Raw genomic sequence first — 25,953 nt, forward strand, 5'->3', positions numbered from 1 at the left:
AAGATGAAAAAAGGCAGGACAGTCTGTCCTCACAGGAAATATAGAAACAGACCACACATATAAACTCTCATAGATGCACCAGAAAGGAAATGCAGTGAAGGCAAGATAACATTGCATGTTTTATGAGGAAGGAAACCTTAAAGATGCACACAGTTAGTTGAGGCGAACTCACCGTTGGCTCTGGAGGTTCGGGGTGGCAGAGCCTCATCTTCGTTACTCTGAATCTGAAAGGCAAACAACGACTTATAAGAGACAGAAACACACACACACACTGGGTCAACATCCTACGGCAGCAGACCTTTCATCGAGCTTTCAGACGAGGCAGGAATCGCTGCAAAGGTCACTCGTTTCTCGGCGCGTTCTCTTTGTGACTCGTCGTCCTTACGACGCCACAAGCTCCAGTTATTTGTTTTTTCTCTCTGGCATGTTTGGTGAAGCAAATTAACTGAACCCATGATGACACCAAGGTCATTATATCATGGGGAAATTATTTGGATTTAGACGTGTAGTGTGATTACAATGATCACGTCGGGACCGAGTCCCGACATTAACGGATACATGCATGAAGAACCCGAGAGAACCAGGAGATCCCACACACCTCCTCCATGTCGAAAGAGTCTGCGTTCTCCGTGCGAAGCTGGGCGAGCTGGGGCGGGGCCAGAGTGGGAGGAGCTTTCTCCGGGGTTGAGGTCAGGTTCTTCTCCGGCTCCTTGATCAGCTGGGTTCCTTCCTCTGTTCCCTCATTGGGTGACTGAGAGTCAGCTGACTCCGTCCGATGCTCTCCTTTGGCTGCTGGTCCGGTTCGGCTCTGTTCGGGACTGATTGGAGACGAGGTGTTATGACTTGTAATGGAGTATTTTTACACTGTTGTGCTGGTACTTTAAGGAACACATTTGTGTTGATTTTGGCGGCCTCTGTGGACAAAAACGGTAGTGTTTTGAGCCAAAAGTATGAAATATTGACTACTTTTGGTCCGTTCAGCAGTACCTGTCGTCCCCGTCCCCGTTGGTTTCCTCGGTGACCGTCGCCAGCGAACAGCTGTCTTTCTTGCGCATGTGTTTCTGGTTGACGGTCTCCGCCTGGTGGTCAGGGTCGGTACTGCCAGCGTCCAGTTCCGGACCGGAGTGTGCGGGGCTGTTGTTGTGCGTGTGATCGGAGACGGCGTGTCCGTTCTGCGGTGGCGTGTGCTGGTTCGCCGTCTGAGCCTCGGGCGTCTCGGGGGAGGCGGCGAGCAGGTTGTGCTTGGTGAGGGTTTTCTTGAGGAGTTTGGCGACGTTCCGCGCCGAGCCGGTCCGTCTCAACGGAGGAGTCTGCTCATCTGGCCCGCCTTCACCTGCTTCACCCCCTAAGAGATACACAAGAATATAAAAAAACATCTTTATTTTCTTAACAATCTCTATTTTTTTTAACTTTTGGTTCAAGTTGAAGATGTTATTTCCTGGTTGGCCTACAAAAATCATCCTGCAGCACTCTTTTGAGAGCTCGATTCAAGTTTCCTGAGGCTTATTTGCATATTACTCATTCAACTTTATGCAAACACAGAGTGGTGAACGCTCACAACCCGCCACAACTCTCCCAGCATGCACTGCGTCTCCGTTTCTCCATAGGGAATGAGTGGAAAGTATTGAAACGCAACGACTCTCTGCTCCTCTTAAGGTCTGGACTGGACAGACCTGTCCTACAGTGGACTGGGTGTGGTTGCCATGGTTACCTTGGTTCTTGGAGCTGATGCATTGGACAGGCTGACCGGACACTTGACTGTAGAGCTGGAAGAACTCGTTAGCTACCGTGGTCAAGACTTCGATCTGACGGAAACGACCTGCGGGAGACGGAAACAAAACAACGGGTTTACACAAAGGGCTTCACGGAGCGGAAAACAAGAAAAAAAAAACCTGCTTTCAGTTTGGATTATCAGGAAGAAGAAGGCCGTTCTTAACCTGCTTCTCTCAGTGGAATAACTGGCAGTGAGGAGATCAAGAGGCACAAAGTTTGAACTTGTCAACATCCAGCAGAGCTCCTCCTCCTCCTCCTCTCGAGCCAATTCAAATATCTCTGCTGGTCGGATGTTTCCTGGTGTCTCCGAGTTTGTTTGTTTTTCATCTTCAGCCTCCCGAAGAAGGAACAAGATGAAACTTCACATTTGCAGTTTGATTTGTGTCATGAAGCTTCCAGAAATAGTGTCAGGGACTTATTTACCGTAAAGAGCTCCATAATTCATTTGGAAGAATGAAAATTCTTATTATGGAAACAGATTAAACCCCACTGATATGATGCTTGTTCAAAATAAAGAGTGGGCGATGCAATAAAAGGGTGATTAGCAGAAAGCTTCGTGTCTGGACTGGACGCGGACGTCAGAGCCGCTCCTCCCTCGTTTCTCCGGCGGTTGTGTAAGTCGAGCTTGTCAGTCTCGTCTCGAGCAGGATGATGACTTGCATACTTTCCTTCCTTCCGTACTCCGTCCCTCCTCCCCTCCATTCCTTCTGTCTAAATACTTGTCAGCGTGTTATGAAACAGACTTTCTGTCTTTTCTCCGTCGTCGTGCCGTTCACGCAGCATAACTCGCTCTGATGTCATCACCTGAAAATACACGGCACGCTCCCGATCCCTCGCTGACTTCTAACCGAACTAAAAATACCCTCACAGCGTTCTTATTTAATCTCAGATGAAGGATCGCCGCGTCTTCTCTGCAGGGACAAAAAGTACTGTAAGTACTGTCACAGTGACTTTATACTTGCAGTACTCCTCCTGACACTGACGGATACCATCGAGAAGGAAAAGTCCAATGCATAAACTCAACCGCTGCATTATTAAAGACAAGGATTCTGGGACTTTAAACAGATGAATTAACAGAGAACAGAGCAGATATGATACTTTAAAACCTCCAAAAGCAGCACAGCTTTACACAACAAACAGAAAATGGACCTGCTACTCAAACCGCTCTACATTACACGCCAGCATTTAGTCTAAAACATTATAACTAACGAACACATTCACATGTCCATCATCTCAGCTCTGAGCCACAACCGGCCGAAAACGTCTAAAACAAGCCAAATAACAACAAATAAGCAAATTTGACGAAATACGCTCGAGGTGTTCCTGAGATATCACGTATACAAGAATGGGACGGACGTGACCTTTGACCTCCAAAATGACCTTTGACCTCCAAAATGTTATTCAGTTCATCCTTGAATGGAAGTTTGTGTCAAATTTGAAGAAATATTCCCCTCCAGGCATTCCTGAGATTCACGAGAACAGACGGAAATATGGTGCCGGCTCAGAGGCATCAAAGGAATCTGGACTGGAGGTTTTCAACCAGTGTCGGGCGGGTCGAAGGGGGGGGGGGGGCAAAAACACCCGTGAGGTAAAAGCGAAAGGAGCATGTTGGTGGCCAATAAAACAGGAAGTTAGTTATTGTAGTCTTGGCTCACAGATTTGGCAACTTCCTACTTTGTCACCCAGTAAGAACGCATAAATGATGCACGTATTATCAATATATCCAATTAATTTCAAATAAATGTCGATTCAGAAACCATAGGGAGTAAAAAAAGACACTTTTCATGACATAACTTGCCTGAGAATCTTCACGTTTTAAAGTTTTCCAGCCAGATATTTTTCTCAGTTGGTAGAGACCAAACCGGAGCTAAAAGGAGAGCCAATATCGGAGACCAATAGTTCCATTTCTCAATGTCTGCTGGACGTGGAACAACTGTTTCCTACATTAATCGATAGTTTTTAGCCCCAAAGAAGCCAAAAGAAACCAGTTAATGCACCTTTTTTTAAACGAGCAACAAAAACATTCTGAAAGAAGCCACAAATAACAAGAGAAGCTTCTCGTCAAAAAAGTTTAAATTTCTCTTTTTCTCTCTCCAGTCACATCTGGACACGACGACAGAACATGAACCTCTCATTACAGCAGCAATGTGTGGTGATAGTAATGCTGCGTGAGTCCATTTCCTGCCGAGTGCTGACTCCGCACCATCGCTCACGCCGAGGATCCTCAAACAGGAAGTGAGGAATAAGAGAAAACGACACGTACGCTCTCTCTTTTTTTTTTTACGCTCTCTTCATCCCAAGAGATTCTTTCTGATGGTGAGAACAGAGCTTACATAACAAACAACAACACACACACACACACACACACACACACACACACAGACACACAGACACACACACACACACACAACAAAACACAAACACACAGACACACACACAGACACACACACACACACACACACACGTCTGGGATCCAGGGAACTGATGGAACAGTATGAGAATGTTCTGGAAAGGGGGAAAAGCTTTCAGGAACCACTAACAGACCAGAGGCTGTTAAAGGGGCAGTTCACTTAAATAAAAACAAAACCAGATCCAGTTCTGATCTGAGTCTCTGCAGCTTCTTGCAGTTTAAACCCACAAATTTACAACATCAGCCTCAATCAGGAAGCGATCCGCTTCACCCCAAGCCTGCCATCTGCCACTCTTCACTTTTTGCACAACAAGGTTTTCAAAATAAAAGTATTTCCATATTCAAGTCATAGATAAGAAGTGGACGTAGTCATGGTAACGTCACCCATTGGTTTGTGGACTACGGTTTTCTCCGAGCTCTGGATTTTGGCCTTCAAAGCTTGAATATTTGCAACCAGCGAAGGAAGTGACCATCGAAGTGTAAAAACCTGAGTTACTCTCAGCTACGGAAGTTATTCACCTCCGCACACACTCTTTGGTTTTTACAGCAGCAAGATAGTTAAACTGTCAAGAAGATGAAAATCAGCTGTCTGTGTGTGTGTGTGTGTGTGTGTGTGTGTGTGTGTTAAATTAGGGAGCCAGTACATCCATGTGAGTTTGAAAACAAAAAGAGGCCAGGATGTTAGCAGAGCAGGTCTGTCAGTGTGTGTGTGTGTGTGTGTGTGTGTGTGTGTGTGTGTGTGTGTGTGTGTGTGTGTGTGTGTGTGTGTGTGTGTCTGTGTGTCTGTGTGTGTGTGTGTGTGTGAGAGACTGGGACAAACAGATCTTTGTCTTGCTGGTCGTGTTGTCCAGGCAGTTGGCAGAACAGCTTGAAGGGACGAAGGACCCCACAAAACACCATAATAACATTGGGAACAGGACACACACACACACACACACAGACAGACACACACACACACACAGACACACACACACACACACACAGACACACACACACAGACACACACACACACACAGACACACACAGACACACACACACACACACACAGAAGTATTTGAGCTCCACTTCCTCTGACTACAGTTTCATCTCTAACATGGTTAACCCTCCATCGGCAGCACTGACATGTTCGGCTGTTGTTTCCTTCTGAAACTGACTACAGTAGCGTACATGTATTTAATAAATCATCTTATTTTAGAGAGTCATAAACACTAGAACAGATGCAGGATTAATGGAGACAGTATGGAGGCACCTACTCGTCAGAGCGTAGTTGGGGTTCTCCACTTCCATGCGCTGCAGCTGAGCTCCCAGGTAGACCTGAAGGGGAACCACAGGAAGTGATGTCATCAATAATGGTGCAAAGAAAAAAGCAACAAGCTAAAAAAAAAAAACCTTGAATCTGGTGTGTTCTTACAAGTAACATTCTTGGTTTAAGACTTGCTGCGTTTGCCCACAACTTGGCAAAACTCAAACGGACAGATTTTTGAATGGAGTTTGGTGCTTGTAAGGCGTTCCAGCAGCAGTTCACCACTTTGGTCCAGACTGAATTATCTAAACGGCTATTGAATGGACTTCCATGAAACTCTTCTATGGGCATTCATGCTGATGAGACTTTCATGATCCCCTGATGAGGGAATGAGGCCAATATGCAAAATGTGTCATTTGTTGCCCCGATAGATCAGAACTCCATTCAGAAAACAAGCATTTTAAAAGTTGTTTGCTTGCCGTCTTGCAGACAACCTAACAAACCATGACGTTCTGACTTTAAACAAATGATCATCATGTTGTAGTTATTTCGGCATCCTTTTTTTATCCGTTTATTGCAAGTAAATCCCATAAAAATTGTGTATTTTGGGTTGACGCCGCCGTAGTAAACCAGCCGATGTGCCAAAGCAGCAATTTCACCCAAGATTGATGAAACGTTGTAGGTGTTGTCCGTCAGTACCTTGATGTCGATGCCTCGCGCTATGGAGGAGTTGTTGAAGAACCTGGAGGGAACCTTGGAGGCCAAGTCAGGTTCTTCTCGACCAAAACCAAGATTCAACAGGATTTCCTCGGGGTCCTCCTCGTACAGATCCAGCAGCTCTGACACACTGTGGACACACACAGACAGTCAGGCGGTCAGTCAGTCGGTAAGTCAGCCGGTCGGTCAGTTAGCTGGTGAGTTAGTCTGCTGGTTAGTTTAGTTAGTCTAACCGCAGGGTAAGGAGGGTCTCCTCCGGGTGCTCCTCTGACTGCTCCGACACACCTGAAACACTACGAAAACACAGACAGCCAGTTAGTATTTAGCGGGTTAGTCTGTCAGTGAGACAGCTAGTTAGTTAATTATCCAGTTAGTGAGGCGGTTCCCCTCAGCCCCACCTAGAGGATGCAGAGACCAGGAGAAACCTGAAGGATTGGTATCACGTTATAACCTTGTTCTAATAGGACGTTCGTCACATTATAACGAGAACATTTTCTTTTTAGGACGATAAGAAAAGTTCCACTTATAACGTGATAATGATACATTTTCATTTTATTTTCTCTGAGCAACATCGTGGTCACAAAATAGAAGGTATTGACAGTTTTCAAGACTTTTCTTCTTCTTTTTTTTAACAGTCTTAACAACTGTATGTGTAACTCATGCAAAACATTTATTCATGCTTCAGAGGTTTAGTTATCATGAGAGTAAATTGGCCTCAGGAGTTCAAAGTTGTTTCGTCATCGTCTGAGCCGTTACTCATCAAAATGTAAGAGGTTTTTTTACCATAGCTGTAAAAAATAAACTGGAAATGTAGTTTTGTGTATCAAACTGGGCGTTTTCCCCCATTTCAACAGTCAGTGAAACACTGTCTGTTTTGTTGCATGCTTTTAGTGCATGTTGGTGTGTGGTTTAATGAACCAGCAGCAGTAAGAAATGTTGCATTAGCATGAGCATTATCTTAAAACAGTAACAGTGAGTGATATCAATGATATAAAAATACCAAACACTTGATTCATTTCCATGAAAGCAATTTCTCCATCACTTATAATTTAACTATGGTATAGAGAGCTAGTTAGTGAATGTAAATAAACTGGAAAAAAGGCCAAATTAAATAAAATGAACAAAAACAGGTTTTCATTTCACAAAAAAAAAGATTGTAACTTTGAGTTTCTGTTGTTTAATTCAAAGTATTTTTTCGGAGCCAAAGAGAGAGAAAGTATCTGGTAGATTACAAGGAGAAAAAAAAGAAAATAAATTGTGTTTTTACTTTCTTTAATCATGTTGTGTCCCATTAGGCTCCATCGTTGGATCCCTTGGTTCGGAACCACTCGTTAAAAAAAAAACCTTGTTATTTAAATTTAAATTCTCCATCGTGTCATTTGATTGGTTTGAAGCTCATTAACAGCCCTCTACGTCTACGCCTCTCTAGCTGCGTTACTTCCTGCAGAAACCTCCGGGAGACGAGGAGAACTGACCTGGAAACAGTGCTGCTCTTCCCCGATCCCGTGGAGTTCATACTTCTTCCTCTCTCTTTAAACTGACTCCTCTTCTGATCCGCCGGAAGACCAAATCTTCACATTAACACACACATTCACAGAGTTAATCAGCCAGCTCTCACTTCCTTTATTTACTGATTGCATGTCACACAGCGGGAAGGTTAAATATATATACTCAGGGATTTAAAAGGGGCTCAAGAAATACAACAAAACATAAGTAAAGTGAATGCTATTCCAGAGAAGTATAAAGATCCCAGGGCCGTGCTTTTGATATATTGTTATGGGCAGGAGTGCTCTAGTAGGGAATAAAATATAATTTCACTCACCGGGACTCAGGTTTATTAATACTGGACTGAAGATGGTTGGCTGCAGAGGAAAACAAGGACATTAAGATTACTCATACTGTATATCACATTTTATATCAATAATAATAATAATTTCTGAATTATTGATGAATTGTTCAGGATTTTAAATTGAAGATGTAACCATGGCTGAAAAATCTGCTTATTCACGCTCGCATGCAAACATCCGACGTGTCGAAATGTTGTGAAATGTTGTGGTTTTTGTTGCGCCGCCTTAAAGTTGCTGATATAATTATTGACTGTAACTACAGTGTTAAGTTTCTTCACAGAGATGTTGCTTCCTATACAGATGTAGCAGTTAGCTCATAGCTAACTCTGCTACATCTAAGAAGCTGTGTCAAATAAATTAAATAATAATAAAAAAAAAGTTAGAAAATTCACGAAACATGCAGATAACACAAAGCTAACTTTGCTTGGCGGATAATTATTTTTAATTGACTGTTCGTTAAACCCCTCGCCCAGACAATTATTGTCCAATCAGAGCTTAGCAACCGTAACTATGCACGCTCGGGCTTTGGATTTCTCCACATGTTAAATATTAACAGGCTTTCACAATGCCAAAAGTGTAAGAAATGTAACTTTTCAAAAGCTCAGAAAAATTGCTGCACACATTCATGAGCAATTCTCATTGGACTGATAAGCCACCATGTTTTGGGGGCGGAGTCTATAATAATCCATCCATCCGTGATACGGGTTACACTCCGTGACCTTAAATCTGCTGCAGTTCTCACGACGAAGCAGATTTCACTTTCCTGAATCTGAAAGTCATCGCCAGCTGCAGGTGTGAGTGTTTTATTTTTTTCAGGCGGACGTGCTGGGACACGTCGAACCTGCCAGCGTCTCTTTCCACTTAAGTCCATATCCTTCTTCTACATATTCCTTTGAATCCGCTGTATTTTCTTCCAGTTGAAAGAAGCCAAACTCGTCCACCTTCTCTAATTCGCCGACGTCCCATTCACCCCCCGAATCCCTTAATTAACTAATTCACTTCCACGCTTATTGACACGGTGACGCTCTAATCCCCTCGCGTCCTGTCCTGATGACATCGGAGGCCTTTAGGATGTGTTCATACATGACAATCTGCCACAGAACTAAAGCTGCGTCTGACGGATGTCACTCTCAACATGATTAAAAGCTTCTTATCCGGACACGACAACACTAGGAGAGATTTAGGGCGACGACGAGAGGCAGCCAGAGCCACTCAACTAAAGAGCTTTTTCAACAAAACACTCATCTAAAAATGGTTTCACTATCTTTCCATCGTAACACCCACATCTCAACACAAAGCCGGTAAGCTCCAGAGGAGAAAAGATGGTTTCACATGAACTGAGGAGACTTTTTAAGTCACGCCACACCCCGAATACCTCGACGTTATGCTTTAGTTCATATGGGAGAACGGATTTGATGCATCGATGTACAGTATGTTCCATGCATTGTCCACACACTAGTTATTTTCTATTTTGTAAATATCGCTGTCTGATCGATCTACATTTTATGTAAGCATTAACTTAAAGTGGGCATAATCAATGAGGACTACTCGTATGAAAGGGTGAACCCAAGGAGCGTTTCCACCTGACTCAGCAGTTCAACACAGCTTTATGGCATCTCTCAGCTCATTATTTGGCCTGAATCTTAACTCTTTGTGATGACTCTCGTTGCTCTCATGAAGCTCTTGGAAAAAACAACAAATCACTAATTCATTCACTACTCACTCTACGGGGGCTCTATGTATATACAGTGGTGTACCATCCATAATAAACAACTTATAAATTAACTTCCTCCGGTAAACAATGATGCCTAGGGCTTTTATTTTGAAAGGTAAGAACGAAAGGAGCACATTAAACAACTCTATGATTATAGATCAGTGTTTGGATTCACAAACCCCCCCGAAGTGACCAAAATCTTTCGGATCCAGTCGTAAAATACTTAGAAAACCAGTTTATCTCTGATCACAGTTTTAACAGTAAAAGAACAGTGAAAACATTGTCAATTTTTTATATTTTTCCGACCGCTGCTTTCCCTGGTTAAAATGAGCGACATCCCAAGATTAGATGAGCTGTGTGTAATCAGCATTATCTCAGGAACGGCTAAAAAAGAAAGTTCTGTTCTCTGATTAATGAGCTCTCTGTCGCTGGTGTCTGTGTTTGGCTAAATTGTGTTAGTGGAAAGACACTCAGTGACACCACACTAACCAACCGACTGGTGACTGCTGATCAAATGACCAACAACTCACGTCAATTCAAGAATCAGCTCTTGTTTTAGCGCGTTTCTGCCTGGTCGGCCGGTTATTTTAGCCTTTAAGTGTGGCAGTAAGTGTGACGAAATCCCCCCCCGACCACTATGGGCTTTTATTTTGAAGGTAAGATACGGTGATTGCCCTTTGGCAGCACAGAAGAGAAATGTTGCAGTCATGCAGCACTAAAGCAACTTTTCATGAGAAGAACTTGGGAGAGAAGTTTCAATGTGAAACAACCATGTTTGGAAAGATGGAATTACTCGTTAATTAATTATTGAGGCTGAAATTATTAGAGTAACTAAATATTGCAAGTAATCTGTGTCAGATCGGTTAATGAACAAGGCATGTCTGATAAAAATCTACACAACCTGTGACCTCTGAGCATCAACTCGTTAGCATCTATTCAGTCCCACATTCCACACACACACACACACACACACACATTCCCACACACACACGCAGCATTCCCACATGTCAGCGTTCGGCGCTGCAACATAAAGTCATTAAAGTCTATTGTTAACTCAACAAGTCGAACGGAGCCATTAGTGATGTATTCACAGCCCGCTTGTTGACTTTTCCCTTCATGAAGAAACAGACGGGACGTTTCGTTGCACATCACGCTGTTGTGTTCGTCAGTAATTTAAACACACACACACATGTGATCAAGCTGCACTATCATAACAAAGGATCGCTTTTGTGCAACACATAATAATAATAATAATAATAATAATAATAATACACATGATGCTTATGATTCATTTTTTGTAAGGTCAGAGGACTAATTTAATGCTAATGACAGTTAATGCTATTAAGCAAGTAATAGTAAGTAGCAGCCTAAACTAGACTTAGTGGAGACCTCGTCTAATGCCGGATTGTGAACTGCAGCTCCATGAGGGCAGTTCCTGCATATTATTTCTCATTTAAAGTGCATTAAAGTACCACTTTACGTGACGTGTTTAAGCTCCATGTGCAGCTAATGATCATGGACTGCTTGAATTGAATAAATTAAACGGTATAAATATGCTATTTGTTGTTCTGGGTTACTCGGCTAAAGTGTTTTTGTGTAATTAATGCCATTTTGTTAAACGGAGCTGACCTAGGTCACATTACATAATCATAAACATGCCCTGAAACGTCAGATCTTTTTCTTGCTTCACACTTCCTTTCCTTCACAATATTCAACTTTACAATCACGTCACAACTTTACTGTTAATTTAACAGCTGTTTTCTCTACGCGCATCCATTGTCTCACATCCGCACTACGCTACTCTTACAACATCAAAGTGTCTAAACTCTGCAAATATAGAATTTAAACACATATACAGAGAAAAAAAAACATATTTCAGCATAGACATTGCAAGTCACATTGCAGGACGTGCAATCGCAAACACATCAAATACAAATATTTTGCTACCACTATAGTAGGTCAGATTGAAGGCGGCTAGCGGATCCGAACGTGAGCTTTTGAGCATCTTAACACCCTGTAATATTATATTATTCATGGCGATAAAAAGGAGATGTTGGGGTAGTAATAAATGATCAAATAGTTGCCCCTTGTTTCACTATTTCCATTACGGTTAGGTTAGCAGTTAATGTCCGAATAAGGACTTTTGGCGAGATGGAAAAACAAGCGGATTTAACAAAATGTCAAAGTGTTGGTTTAAATACAGAATTAGAACATGGGAGGGGGCTGTTGAAACAATGAGCAGAAATCTGTAATCTTGTTTGTATTGTGAGTTTTTCTCTGTACTGACCTTCAGCTCCCAGTGAAAGGTCATCTTCAAAGCTGCAGCCGTTCTTCAGTACTCCTGTTCTCACAAACAAAGTTCACACAAAGTAGTAAAGTTATGAAATCCCTTCAGCGATATATAGCCACAGTAATGCAGGGTAAGAGAAATTGCATAACCAATTGTGACATGTTACCGCTAGCGTTCGATCAAAAACATATTCTGACTTTAAACAAAGGTTGCTGGTTTCAGGTATTTGGTCGTAAACCCAAAGTCCCATAAAAGTGTCTTCACAATGTAAACACCACACACAGACAATGTGGATTACCTCTGCTGGGAGAAGCACTCTGATCGTCCAGAGAGGCTCCGATGGGAGTCCTGGACAAGAAACAAAAACACAAGTGTTATATTTATCGACCCTAAAACATAAAAGTGAAATCTCATTATCTTAGCGCTACATCGGGCTAGCTTAAGATACCTTCAGGCACAGTTCAAACATGACAAACAACAAGTCAGGCTACACCAGCCTATCCCAGGCTAACTCCTGATTGATCAAACGATTCCAATGCCAACCCCCAGTCGTAAAAAGAAAATATATCCCAGATGAATTCCTGGTTGATATACAGCAAACCATAGCAGCAAATTAACCCATTATATGAAGCACCAAGTCAGGCTAATTCCAGGTTTTAGCGGCGCTCTGTAGCACACGCTAGTGCTGAAAAAGGCTACGCTAACTACCACAAACTATAGGGCTCAATCTAACTATCACAACGTTAGGTTACTGATGAAGGACAACAATCTCAACTGTCGGTCTAAGGGTAAGTAACGCAGGCTAACTACCCGTCGGGCTCAGGCTTAGTAACACAGGCTAACTGCCTGCAGGGCCAAGGCTAAGCAACGCAGGTTAAGTCTATTAATCTCAACGCTAACTGGTGAAGGCTAACTATCATTGATTAGCTGTCAGGCTAAGGCTAAAAAACTGAGTGTTAACTGCCTGTCAGGTTAAGGCTAACTATCCCAGCGTTAACTTAACTGCCTGTCAGGCTAAGGCTAAGCGTTAACTTAACTGCCTGTCAGGTTAAGGCTAACTATCCCAGCATTAACTTAATTACCTGTCAGACTAAGGCTAACTATCCCAGCATTAATTACCTGTCAGGTTAAAGCTAACTATCCAAGCGTTAACTTAATTACCTGTCAGACTAAGGCTAACTATCCCAGTATTAATTACCTGTCAGACTAAGGCTAACTATCCCAACATTAATTACCTGTCAGGTTAAAGCTAACTATCCCAGCGTTAACTTAATTACCCGTCAGACTAAGGCTAACTATCCCAGCATTAATTACCTGTCAGGTTAAAGCTAACTATCCCAGCATTAATTACCTGTCAGGTTAAAGCTAACTATCCCAGTATTAACTTAACTTAACTTAACTGCCTGTCAGGTTAAGGCTAACTATCCCAGCGTTAACTTAATTACCTGTCAGACTAAGGCTAACTATCCCAGCATTAATTACCTGTCAGGTTAAAGCTAACTATCCCAGCATTAACTTAACTGCCTGTCAGGTTAAGGCTAACTATCCCAGCGTTAACTTATTTACCTGTCAGGTTAAAGCTAACTATCCCAGCATTAACTTAACTGCCTGTCAGGTTAAGGCCAGCTATCCCAGCGTTAATTACCTGTCAGACTTAGGCTAACTATCCCAGCGTTAACTGAACTGCCTGTCAGGTTCAGGCTAACAATTCCACCGCTAGCTGTCTGTCAGGTGAGGGCTAACTAACCCAGGCTTACTTCCTGTCAGGCGAAGACTAAACAACGCAGGCTAACTACCTCTCAGTTGAAAAGGGCTAACTGTTCCAGGCTAACTCCTGGTCAGACCAGGCTACCTTTTGTAGTCCATAATTGACCAGGCTAGACCAGGTACCCCAGGCTGTTTTTGGTACCCATTCCAGGTGTCCTACTGACCAGACTAGTCCTAGTAGCAGTAGGCTAGCTGCTGCTGCTGCTGTGGTCTGCAGCAGGGCGCTGGGAACACTGAGCTCTTACACAACCTGCCACTCTTATCAATGGCACAAAACTTCCTGCCACCATTTAACACACACACACACACTCACACACTCACACACGATTGTGCAACAGCCCACAGCCTCAGTGTTTGCTGCTGCTGCTCCTCCTACTTTCCACCGGCAGCCATGTTGGCCTCGAGCCCCCTGCCCCTGCGCCGGTTGCTATAGTAACCTGTGATTCTGCTTCAGCTGGTCACGTTACCACGGTGACGTTGCGGAGGACACGTCAGAGCACCGTGGAGCCGCAACAGTCGTGAGCGACAGCAGCTAACACTGTGTGTGTGATAACAGTGTTGACTTAGCAGCAGAAACCCCTCCTCTGTTGACTCCTTTCTGTTTTTTCTGCCTTTCTTTTTCCGTCTTCTGTCGGCTTCTTCCTGCTCCTTTTTACTTTTTTCTTCGCCTGACCAGCTCCATGTGCCCTATCTCCGGGCGTTGCCCTTCTACCCTTTGTGTATACGTGTTCTGTGTCTTGTGCATCTAGGCGTTAGCCGCGTGGTCCGACGTCAGCAGCTGATAACGCCGCTACTAAACACACATATGCACCTCCAGACACTAGGGAATACATATCAATAAATCAGGTAGCAGCCAGGTAAATGAACTTCTCACATTTCAAAAAGTCACATTCACTTCATGGGATGTAGCGAAAGACCTAAAGCAGGACATTAAATAACAAAAGTTTGTATTATAATCAGTGAATTGATAAATACCTGCATTCGATCAGCCAGCTGGCGATGTTGTTCGGAACTTGCCCTGTCATAATGAGACACAGTTGAGCACGTTAATCCAATAAGTCAGCACATGCTGAGTGCAAACAGTAATGACAACACACTATAAAAGCATCACGGCAGTACCAGATATAACCAAACATCTCAGCTGATTATAGTCACGGTGCCAGCGGGCTGCAACTCCACCACTTAAAATCTAAAAAACAAGCCACATCATTTATTCTGTCTGACATCTTTAAATCTCACCCTAAAGCAAGGCAAGCTTGTCTGTTTTTTCCCCACATATCTCTAGAACTGAGTGTATTGGAATCAGACTTCTTTTTGCAATCAGAGGCGTCGCCCCCCGATGGCCAGAAGTGAGAATGCAAGTTTCAGGCACTTCAGTTGCTTTCATTTTCAGAACTCCTGCAGGAACACGCTTTGCTTTATAACCGCCGTGGTTATACCAAAGCAAACAACTGATACGCCTCTTTGAAATGTACCTCCGCTAAGTAAGTATTTCACCACCGCCTTCATGACCACAAGTAACCCCGACCTGCAAGAAGCACTCGTGTGTTTTTGAAGTAAAATAATATAAATACCGCATTGGTAAAAGTCCCTCATTCAATTTTACTTCAAGTGAAGCGAGAACGAGAGTCTATTATTGAGCGAATGTCAGTTTGGCTCGGCAGATGACCATCAAAGTCCCTCCCAAAAAAATGTTTACAATTAAAGATAGAGATCCTCTTAGTGACTTGAGAGGATGGCGCTTGTTTAAACAAAGACAAAGAGTCTGGCTCTGTGGGGACGTAGTAAATACCAACGTCAGCATGCTCACGGTTACAACGCAAACACGCTGATGAGTATCAGGTGGACTGTTTACCATGTTCACCATGTCAGTTCAGAGTGTTACCACGATAACATCGGCTTAATGACACCAAGTACAGCTGAGGCCGTTTTAAAAATGTCATTATCTTTACAGGCATAAATAAAAATGGAGTGGAAACACCAACGCACAAAGAACGCTGCACCTTATCTCACGGCAATCCATCTAAAGATCTACAAATGTCCACCTCGTGGTGGCGCTAGACGAAAAGCCACCAAAATCACAGCGTATCCACCTTGTGTCGCCATGGATACCTGCACAAAATTTCCTCCAACTGCATCCAAGAGTTTTGCAGACAATAAAGTGTCCAGTCTAACCTGGTCCTTCTGAGGGTCTCTCTTCCCCGTCCCTCTGGTTCTGTTGGGGCCCCTGGGGGCCGCCGTTCTCTGCTTCCGATCCCTGCCAGGTGGAGTCTCGGCTCTGGGCCCAGGCCCGACGCCGCAAAAAGGCTAAGTTGCAGTCTGACTGCACTGTAGGATCTGAGGATGAATCCAGACAAAAACACAATCTGTCCTGACAGCCTCACTGCTATCAAGTCATCAGTCAGGTTGGGCAGGTATTCAACCTGACAAACAGAAACCGCAATTGATTGAATGCAAAAGGACAAGGCAGGTGAGTTTACCCGCATCGGTCCCCGCCCGCATATCGAGGTCACCTGTTCTATTGTAACGCTACTTTGATAAGAGACCAAGACGTTCATTAGAGTAAAGTATCTTAATAGGTTTCGAGACTCACTGTGGAGACGTAAATCTGTCACCTGTGGTCGGATATTGATGAACTTGGACACTTGGACTTACGCAATCCATCAAAACCAATGATACACAGGATTCATTCCTCTGTTCACTCTTTATTAGCTACTTCAGCTAATTATTCCATCAGTTATTTTTAGCTAATTATTCCAAATATTCATCAGTGATTTTAAGTTAGTTATTCCAACTATTTATCAGTTATTTTTAGCTAATTATTCCAAATATTCATCAGTTATTTTTAGTTAATTATTCCAACTATTTTTCTGTTATTTTTTAGCTATTTATTCCAACAATTTCAGTTACTTTTAGCGAAATATTCCATCTATTTCAGTTATTTTAAGCTTATTATTCCAACTATCTATATTATTTTTAGCTAATTATTTTTGATCAGTTAATGTTACTTTTAGCTATAACTTTGGGTAATAACCAACTGTGCTAGCTGTTTTTTTCACCCACTCTACATCTTCTTAATCGTTAATTAATTAATCGTTAGATAATCAGCCAAACAGCTGATTATCAACCGGCTTTGTATCGTTGGAAAGTGAGTGGGATGCACAAATGAACGACGATCGGCTTCTCATTTTTTCCCGGCCAGGGGACGTTCGATGACATGACATTCCGCATCATCCGGCGACCTTTTGAATAGAAAACCAAACGCCGTTCATTTGCACACCACCCACATGCAACGATACGAAGCCAAAGTTTGCCTTTGAGCAAGGTGACTCACTCGCAGCAGCGCTGGCGTCCATTCCCAGAGATCCACTCTCCATGTCTGCTGTCTCGGTTTGTGTCTGGTCGAGGTCAGACCGACGACTCTAAAGCAACATCAGCAACAGGTAGCACACCTGGAGGGAGAGAATTCATCTTATTATTTATTTATTTTTAAAAACAGCACACAGGAATGTTCATTTCTGTAAATGTGGTGAAGTAGGTCAAAAGGCTAAAAAAAATAATTAAACAAAACAAATGAAATATTTTTAAGCATTCATGCAGAGGCATGCTTTGCAGGATAAGTGGTTGATGATGGACGGATGATGACTGTTAATAGAAATATGCTCTAAATAAAACACTGTGCCACGTTTTTAGGCGCTAATTGCAACATGCAAAGCGGAAGCATTCGGTCGCTTACATATACAAGCTACACTTACAGTAAATAAAACACATTAATCACTCTGGCACATTGAAACATAGGCTGACAACGATAGGCGCTTATTAATCTATTTACCCCTCTAAATAAATAGGAGTGTTGAAACAGAGTGAAGACGTTTTGTGGCGAGAGATGAGAAGTGTTTTTTTTTTTTTAAACTAGTTTTTATTGCATCACAGATTGAACAAATCTTATTTTGTGAAGATCGTAAAGGACAAATAAAAACAACGTATAATTGTCATTTTTAAATTTACAACATTGAGTGAGTCTTATCTTTCTGATTATTACTGGAGGCCTGTTTTATTTAATTAATGTATTTTATTTAAATCGGGCTTTATTATTCTACTGAGCTTTTCTTCTTAGCATCTTTCCTTACAGAAAACTATCAATCAAGTCTTTGTCTTCTCTGTGGAGCGCTTTGATTGTTAAACACTACAGGAAATGGGAATGCCCCACCAAAATAAAACAACAAATTAGTAGAAGTTAGAAACAGCAAACTAGACAACTTGTCACTTGTTTTCGTGAGCTAACCAAACCATAGGGAGGTAGACATCACCTGTTCTGTGTTATGTTTGGTTCTGGAGAGATATTATATATCATTCGTTCATGATGATGGGATGGTTATATCTTGGATGGGGAATAAAAAACAAAAACAAAAAAACAACAAAATAAGTTGATCTAGGTGAATTTTGGTCTGATCCATGTCATGTCATCTTTGGGTGTGGTGGCATTCCACCAGTTAAAACTTATCCTTTTAATGGTTTTGAACCAGAGCCTTTGGTATTTGGATCAAGCAGCATCATATAAAATAAGGTGTGCCCTATATTTACTAGCTATGGCTGTTATTGGTGTCACAAGCACGGCTATTATCAGGATAATCGTGAATATCGTCACGAACACCTTGAAAAACCTGTTTAGCTCCAAGTATGTTTTAGTGACATTTAAAGAGTTTTAGCGTATTTTTTTAGAATTATCGGGATACTATCACAAGATAATCACATCATATCGTCCCATGCCTACATATAATAATATTTAATAAAGTACTGAAGAATTTGGACATACAGACCCTTCCACATTTAAGAGAAGGCTCTTTGACAATGCTCATACTTAGGGCTGGCTCAGGTTTGACATGGACCGGCTCTTAGTTATGCTGCTATAGACCTAGACTGTAACATTTTGATTTCAAGACTGTTGTTTATCTACTTTTATTTGAGTAGAGGATCTAAGTAACTTTAGTGCACAAAACCGCGTTTTTACTTTTGCACAACTACAACAACGTCATCTCTCTTTAAAACATTTTTTAAAACTGCTGATCTCATCGTGTCATTGTTGGGTGTGGCAGCATTCCACCAGTTAAACTTTCAATTATCTTTTTAATGGTTTCTTTGGTATTTGGATCTCCTACAAAATAAGGTGTGCCCTATTTAATTATTTCAGTGTTTCACATGTACGGTAAATGAGCTGGTATGTTTGTGACCAATGTCTTCTCAGCAAAACCCATTTCTTTTGCAATAAATTAAATTCTATACTGTCTTTATGCAGCTAATTTCTCAATATTTCAGTGGCTGCAAGGCCTTCAACGCACCAAGAAGGAGTTGTCCCAACAGTTGCCAGACAATGGTAACATCATTTTAACAAAAACAAAACGAAGGGTGAGCAAATGTTGACTTTGATGGATTATCTGTGTGAAACCAGCTTCAAGTCTCTGCAAGTTGATTTAGCATTAAAATCTTACTGAGAGCAGAAGGCTGCACGAATGAAAGAAGGTCGATATAAAAACCCATGATAGACGATTCACCAAGTGATCAGAAACCTGTTAGTTTAACTGTCGCTGCTGGACTGAAATCATTCAGTGCTGAAGGTTTTGAATGAATTTATGCCAAGACAGGAAGGAACGTTTCGAAGACAAGATTTTTAGCGCTGTAGATAAATAACGTTCATTTATTACATTTTTAGATTCAAATATTAGCTTTACAGCTAAGTGCTAAAGTCATCTTAGTAGCTAACTAGCATTGGTAGCATGGTAGCGACCTGTCAATCAGCAGGTAAGCCCCGCCCCCTAAAGCATCCCCTGCTTTCTGGTCTGGTGGACTCTAAATGGACCATAATGTACTAAATGAACATCATGCTGGATTGAAGAAGACTTGAAACTAGAGATTGAGACCATAAACTCATGTTTACAATGTTTACTGAGATAATACATCAAGAGAGAAGTAGGACCATTTTCTCATAGACTTCTATACAACCAGAGAGGAGTCGCCCCCTGGTGGCCAGCAGAGAGAAGTAGGACCATTTTCTCATAGACTTCTATACAACCAGAGAGGAGTCGCCCCCTGGTGGCCAGCAGAGAGAAGTAGGACCATTTTCTCATAGACTTCTATACAACCAGAGAGGAGTCGCCCCCTGGTGGCCAGCAGAGAGAAGTAGGACCATTTTCTCATAGACTTCTATACAACCAGAGAGGAGTCGCCCCCTGGTGGCCAGCAGAGAGAAGTAGGACCATTTTCTCATAGACTTCTATACAACCAGAGAGGAGTCGCCCCCTGGTGGCCAGCAGAGAGAAGTAGGACCATTTTCTCATAGACTTCTATACAACCAGAGAGGAGTCGCCCCCTGGTGGCCAGAAGAGGGAATGACAGTTTAAAGCACTTCAGCATCGACTTCACTTCTCAGAGCCAGTTGTTTGCCGCCTGGTTGTTACCAACAGATCACGGTTTGCTACCGAGGAAGTGTAATAATGGCAAATTTGGCTGCATGGTTGCTAAAAATAGCAAACGATGGCATACAGCCACAAAGTCATTCACTAAAATAAAACTCAAGGTTTCACTATGAGGAAGGACAAGGGGAAGAGGAGCATGCAGCCAAATTCAAATGAGAACGTGTGAAACAGGAAGCGAGTGTTTAGGATAAATAACAGAACAACTTCCTGTCTGAGATACACAGAGAGAGAGAGAGAGAGAGAGAGAGAGAGAGAGAGAGAGAGAGAGAGAGAGAGAGAGAGAGAGAGAGAGAGAGAGAGAGAGAGAGAGAGAGAGATGGGAGTGGGATTTATTTTTAGATTCCTCATATAAAATGCAAAACAACAACAACAACAGCACAGACCGAGAGAGTCCTTTTAGTTGTCCTTCACGCCAACATCTGTCTTCAAGTATCAACACTCCAGTGGGCTGAGAGGAGGCTGTTAAGGGTTTGTAATGTCTGCTTTCCACAGATCAGCAGCTGCGTTTAGTTTCAGACGGTTAATAAGAGATTCAATGGTGAGGAAAGTTTTCATGGTGCAGAAAAGCTTCAAAACTTCTACTTCTTACCCCCAAGGGGTCATTTTTAAGTCACACATTTAATTAACTATCGCATGAGACATACTTGAGAAGCTGAAACTGGGTGCTTTAAAAACAATTTATATTAATAATAATAATCAGTTTGCAGACCAGTCTGTTGGCGTTTTTTTTCTTCTTCTCCAAAAACATGTTTTTTGATTTTTTTGTTTTTTATGGTTTTATTTTGTTGTTTTTTTAAAGATCCCATATTATACTGATTTTCATCCATTCCACACAGCTGTCAGAGGTCCAACAACAATGTATTCGATATGCATTGCCCCAAAGCCATCCGTGGTCCTGAATTTCAGCTGTCTAAAAGTTTCTCAAATGAACTCTCTGAGAACAGGTTGTTTCTGTACCTGCACCTTTAAATGCTAATGAGCTCCGTCAGTCATCGCCTACTTGGAAAGAGATGGAGAGGATGCCGCTTACGCTAGCGGTAGCATGCGCCAATGTTTACATGGATGTATCGCTATGACTCGCCTATGTGGCTCAGGTGAAGTTGCTGGTCCCGTATGGTTGGGACAGATCCTTTAACGAGGGTCAGTGTCGAGGCAAAGCCAGCTTTGTACTGACCCCCTGTTCTTCTGTAGCTGGGACCGAATATAAGGACTTATGTTGATTTGTACAACCAACAACAGAGCAATCTGCGTGTCTAGATGTGAGCGACAACATTGTGAAACACCGCTATCTCAATGCTGTCTCACCGTAGGACACACCGAACTTCACCTCGGTGATGAACGCCCCCTCTCGGATATCTCCTATCATCAGAGGAGGTCGGCCTATGCAATGACTCCCTTCGTTACGTAACAACGGGAATCTGAACAGCCTGTAGGAGCTCCGTTGTACCTGTAGGGGGGCTACAGAGACCATGCAGGAGTCGCTTGTTTTCCTCATCCTGGGAGTTGACAGGCTCAGGGAAGACCAGTTTATAGGTGTAGAGACCAGAGAAAACCAGTTTTTCATAATATGGGAACTTTAATATTGTTATGTTATGTAACATTGTCAATGCATGTGTTACTTATACGTATTTTCACATACCGGTGCTTTTACTTCAGTAAAGGATCTGAATGACTTCCTCTGTGACGGGCACTTTCACATTAAAACGGCTAAGAGGTTTTTCTGTTACTTTTTCTGCTGACTGACAGGAACCAGACTCGGAGGTCACGGCTGAATGAAAGAAATCACACTTGCGAACATCGCTCCATCACGCTCACGGAGGAGCGGACTCAAACAGAGTGAACGCGAGGACATGAAGCCCGTTTGCATCATTGTTCTGCGGCGAACTGCAGGATGACACCCTGGAAGCTGAACAAAGACTCTACTTATATCCTCATGTGCACCGAGCAATCAAGAATCACGAAGCAGAGGAGAACAATACAGTACTCCACTGCTGTACTTGTATGTAGTATTTCCCTTTCTACTCCATTACATCTTCAGAGGGAAAGATTGCAAAAACACACAGAAAGACATCTACTTCTTAGTGTGAGGTTTGCTCGTCAACTCGTTATGAGTGGCTTGACAATTAGATTTTCATAATTGACTAATTGTTTGAATCCAGGGTTCCAACTTTAAGTCATGTCAGATCCCCTGACTGTTTCCTGACTTTCTCCGACTACAAAGCTGAATCACCATGACCTATAATGGAGGTAAAAACAGGCCGCCTTCGTGTTGAGCAGACAAAGAAAACAGGCCTTTAATATGTGAGCTGTAAGTGCAAAACTGTTTGAACTTGAACAATGCACATTTATTGTGAGTGGTAAATTGGCGCTGGAAAAACCAAGTAACCATGACAACCATGAAATAACCCGGTAATGAAAAATACAGTGTGGGAAATGTTGCATTTTGATAAATAGCAGCTACAATTTAAACATGTTACAAACATAATTCACAGATATTCTATGACTTGCTCCAAAAAGAATCTGAAAAGACCCTGATATTCCAAGAATTCCCCGACCAGCGGGAATCGTTTCTCAGGCACACATTTTAGTTTTCAGCTTCTGCAAATGTGACGATTTGAAGCTTTTCTTTTAAAATTCATGTAATTTGAAGATGTGAACTTATAATTGGCATTGTTTTTGACAATTTTTTTACTAATCAATTAATCAAGAAAATAATCAACACATAAATCAACGATGAAAAGTATCATAAGTTGCACATTTTAGTATATTATGAGATCAAACACTATGCAAAAATACACACTTGTCCTTTTGACAGTGCATTGCAATACCAGTATACCAGGTCTTATTCCACCACTGGTACTTGAGGCAACAATCAGTAGAATTAAATAATGAAAATTAACTTTGTCAGTGTATGAACTACACAGATAATAGAAAACAACTTTCATGATGGGGAAAACATACTGTAACAGTACAAGTACAGTATATAACAGCAGTGCATCCAGAAAGTAAATAGCACAGGTGTACTGGGAACAAAATGTATCAAAAGTACTCTTAATTGAGACTGACTAATGTCTCGGCTATATGATTGTAGTTTTGTATCATTGTTACTGTTGCATTAACACGTTAACGGTACATTTTAATGTTATTATTTAATATTTTGGTCAGCGGTTTATTGTAATAAAAGCATAATCTTCTGTTAAAGTACTGTACACACTGTAAAAGTACACTGTAAACGTACTACTGCATTTGAAACATGTACTTTTAAAATAATAAATGTACTGACTGTTGTATGATTATATATGATATGAAATAATAATTAAAAATGCCGTCACAACGTCCCAAAGTTCACATCGTCACAGATTGCAACCACAAATTAAATACAATTATTAAAATAATACAACTGAAATACTCACAGTAAGAAGGCTGGAACCATGAAATATTAATGAATGAAAAACATATCAAACTAACTTGTGAAGTAGCTATAGTTGTCAGATTAAATACTGCCGTCTGAAGTGTAGTAGAGTAGAAGTATAACGTTGTATTAAAAAACAAAAGTAGCTAGCAGTACAAGCAGCTCAAAATTGTACTTGCTTACATCAGTTGGAAGTACACCAACAGAGTAAATGTACTATCATCACTGTCGCGCTTCATAGACAAGTGATGTGGCTCGATTTAACTGTGTATATTTGTTGTATTCTTAAAGTTAAACTAAAAGTAAGCCGCGTTATTACATCTCTTAACTTGTTAGTCCTGTTTAGTCGTTGGTCTGTTTGACACCGAGGAGGAGGTGGAGGAGGAGGTGGAGGAGGAGGAGGACAGCGCTGACAGCAGTAAAACTCCCCAACGAACCAACAACAGTACTATTACATTTAGCAGTACTACTTAGCGGTACTGTGAACGAGTACTAGCCACTCACCGTCATGCTTCTCCGCAGTTCGTGTCCGCCGCTGCCGCACTGTCAAATCCGTCCAAACTTTTTCAGAAAAACACTCCGACATTCCTGCTTCCGCTTCCTGAAACCAGCGGGAGGCGAGCGAGGGGGCGTGTCCTTCTGGCGCGCGGCATCCTGGGAAACAGCGACGCCTGCCGGCCGGACTTGGTCATTACGCAGCAGGTACAGGAGGACGTACAGGGGAGGGGGCACCACGTCTAAACCAAATTGAGTACTTTTATATTATATAGGCTACCCATGGAAATGTTATCTGTATCTTCTGTATGATATTTTGCATACTATGTACTACAATAAAGAATTACAGCAAAAAAAATGACTCATGTCTTTACTTGCAGGAAATAAAATAAGTTTCATAGTAAAATACACCAGCACACGTTAAACAACATTTTAAAAAGCAATCATTGTGATTGTTATAAACTGTCGAAACACTGAGTTGCAGCAGAGACAGTGAAAATAGTAATACTGTAAGTAAGTAATAGTACATTCACTAAACTACTGTAGTATTTAGAGATACAAACATTATTTGAGTGTTTTCTTCTCATACATACATAGAAAGAAAGAAAGAAAGAAAGAAAGAAAGAAAGAAAGAAAGAAAGAAAGAAAGAAAGAAAGAAAGAAAGAAAGAAAGAAAGAAAGAGAAAAGAAAGTGAGGTGAACTTTGACCTGCAGTACCTGAATTCAACCAGCAGATGGAAACCAAACACCATTAAACTGACGATGATCTTGAAACGTTTTCTTACTCATGTTGTAAACTCAAATAAATCAGTCTTCCTCTCTCAGTCTTCCTCTCTCTGTAGCTGATCTTATTATCTTAGCCCCCCCCCCCCCCCCCCCACACACACACACACACTTAAAAACAAAAACTGTAAAGGGTGTATTTAACTTTTAATAACACAAATTACATTGTGTTTTTGTCAAGAATTATAACAGGCTGCTGTTTAAACACACAACAATGAAAAGTAACATAAAGTACAGTTGTAATAATATAAAAACACGTCTTCATAGGAAAAGTAGCCTACATTTAAAACAATTTAATTAAGGCATATCTGCTTAAAACTACATTACGGTTTGTTTTAAACCAGTTATTTAATGTTTGTATAGTTAAATGATTTGACAGTTAAGAAGTTAATCAGAGTATGATGTACTGCCGTGTGTGTGTGTGTGTGTGTGTGTGTGTGTGTGTGTGTGTGTGTGTGTGTGTGTGTGTGGTGTGTGTGTGTGTGTGTGTGTGTGTGTGTGTGTGTGTGTGTGTGTGCGTGTTGACTTTTCATTGGCTGCTTGGTTCTTATGAATAGGTTAATCTGACCTTCACCACGCAGGCTGCAGTATAGAGTAATAGTTGTTATTCAGCAGCGAGTCGCTCTACGTTATTAGAAGTCTATTGTCGTCACACGTCACAATCAGAATTAATGAGCGACACCGAGATAAATAAATATATAAATAAATTAATAAAGTTTTATATTCATCAATCCCAAAGAGACGGGTTCGATTGATTTTGTGTTAACCATTAGCTGTCGGAGGATCCACACACACACAAGCGGGCCCTATAAAGTTGCCTGGTAACCTCCTAGCAACCGGGTTAATGTCGCCATAGCAACCTCTTCAGTGGAGAACGGCCTGGTCCAAAGTCCGCAGCCTCTTTCTGATTGGCCCAGTTTGAGTCGGTGGATGTGGACTGATGGGAAAAGCCCCTCCTTTTGCCGTTATAAGCCACGCCCATCGGATCCCTCACCTGGTTAGGGTTAGGCTGTATAGGCAGCGGTGCCT

The 25,953-nt window shown here is 41.8% G+C and overlaps 1 protein-coding gene across 2 annotated transcripts in view; it reads right to left on the bottom strand.

The window, feature by feature from the left end:
- Nucleotides 1–24,278, bottom strand: part of itprid2 (ITPR interacting domain containing 2) — a 31,317-nt gene extending 7,039 nt beyond the window's left edge. Inside the window, exons 1-14 of one of the 2 annotated variants that reach the window (XM_084023019.1) lie at nucleotides 24,151–24,278; nucleotides 17,096–17,213; nucleotides 15,937–16,098; nucleotides 14,737–14,779; nucleotides 12,293–12,342; nucleotides 11,992–12,045; nucleotides 7,966–8,005; nucleotides 7,619–7,714; nucleotides 6,126–6,273; nucleotides 5,437–5,497; nucleotides 1,712–1,819; nucleotides 988–1,345; nucleotides 599–818; nucleotides 173–224 (exon numbers count right to left, since the gene is read on the bottom strand). In XM_084023019.1, coding sequence (XP_083879145.1) covers nucleotides 173–224; nucleotides 599–818; nucleotides 988–1,345; nucleotides 1,712–1,819; nucleotides 5,437–5,497; nucleotides 6,126–6,273; nucleotides 7,619–7,714; nucleotides 7,966–8,005; nucleotides 11,992–12,045; nucleotides 12,293–12,342; nucleotides 14,737–14,779; nucleotides 15,937–16,098; nucleotides 17,096–17,138 — 1,435 coding nt within the window. In that variant the 5' untranslated portion in view covers nucleotides 17,139–17,213; nucleotides 24,151–24,278. The remainder of the gene's footprint in view (nucleotides 1–172; nucleotides 225–598; nucleotides 819–987; nucleotides 1,346–1,711; nucleotides 1,820–5,436; nucleotides 5,498–6,125; nucleotides 6,274–7,618; nucleotides 7,715–7,965; nucleotides 8,006–11,991; nucleotides 12,046–12,292; nucleotides 12,343–14,736; nucleotides 14,780–15,936; nucleotides 16,099–17,095; nucleotides 17,214–24,150) is intronic. The other variant, XM_084023020.1, reaches the window with a different exon arrangement.
- Between the last annotated feature and the right edge of the window lie 1,675 nt (nucleotides 24,279–25,953).

The sequence above is a fragment of the Eutrigla gurnardus genome, assembly GCF_963514095.1.
Source record: "Eutrigla gurnardus genome assembly, chromosome: 12".
Lineage (NCBI taxonomy): Eukaryota > Metazoa > Chordata > Actinopteri > Perciformes > Triglidae > Eutrigla > Eutrigla gurnardus.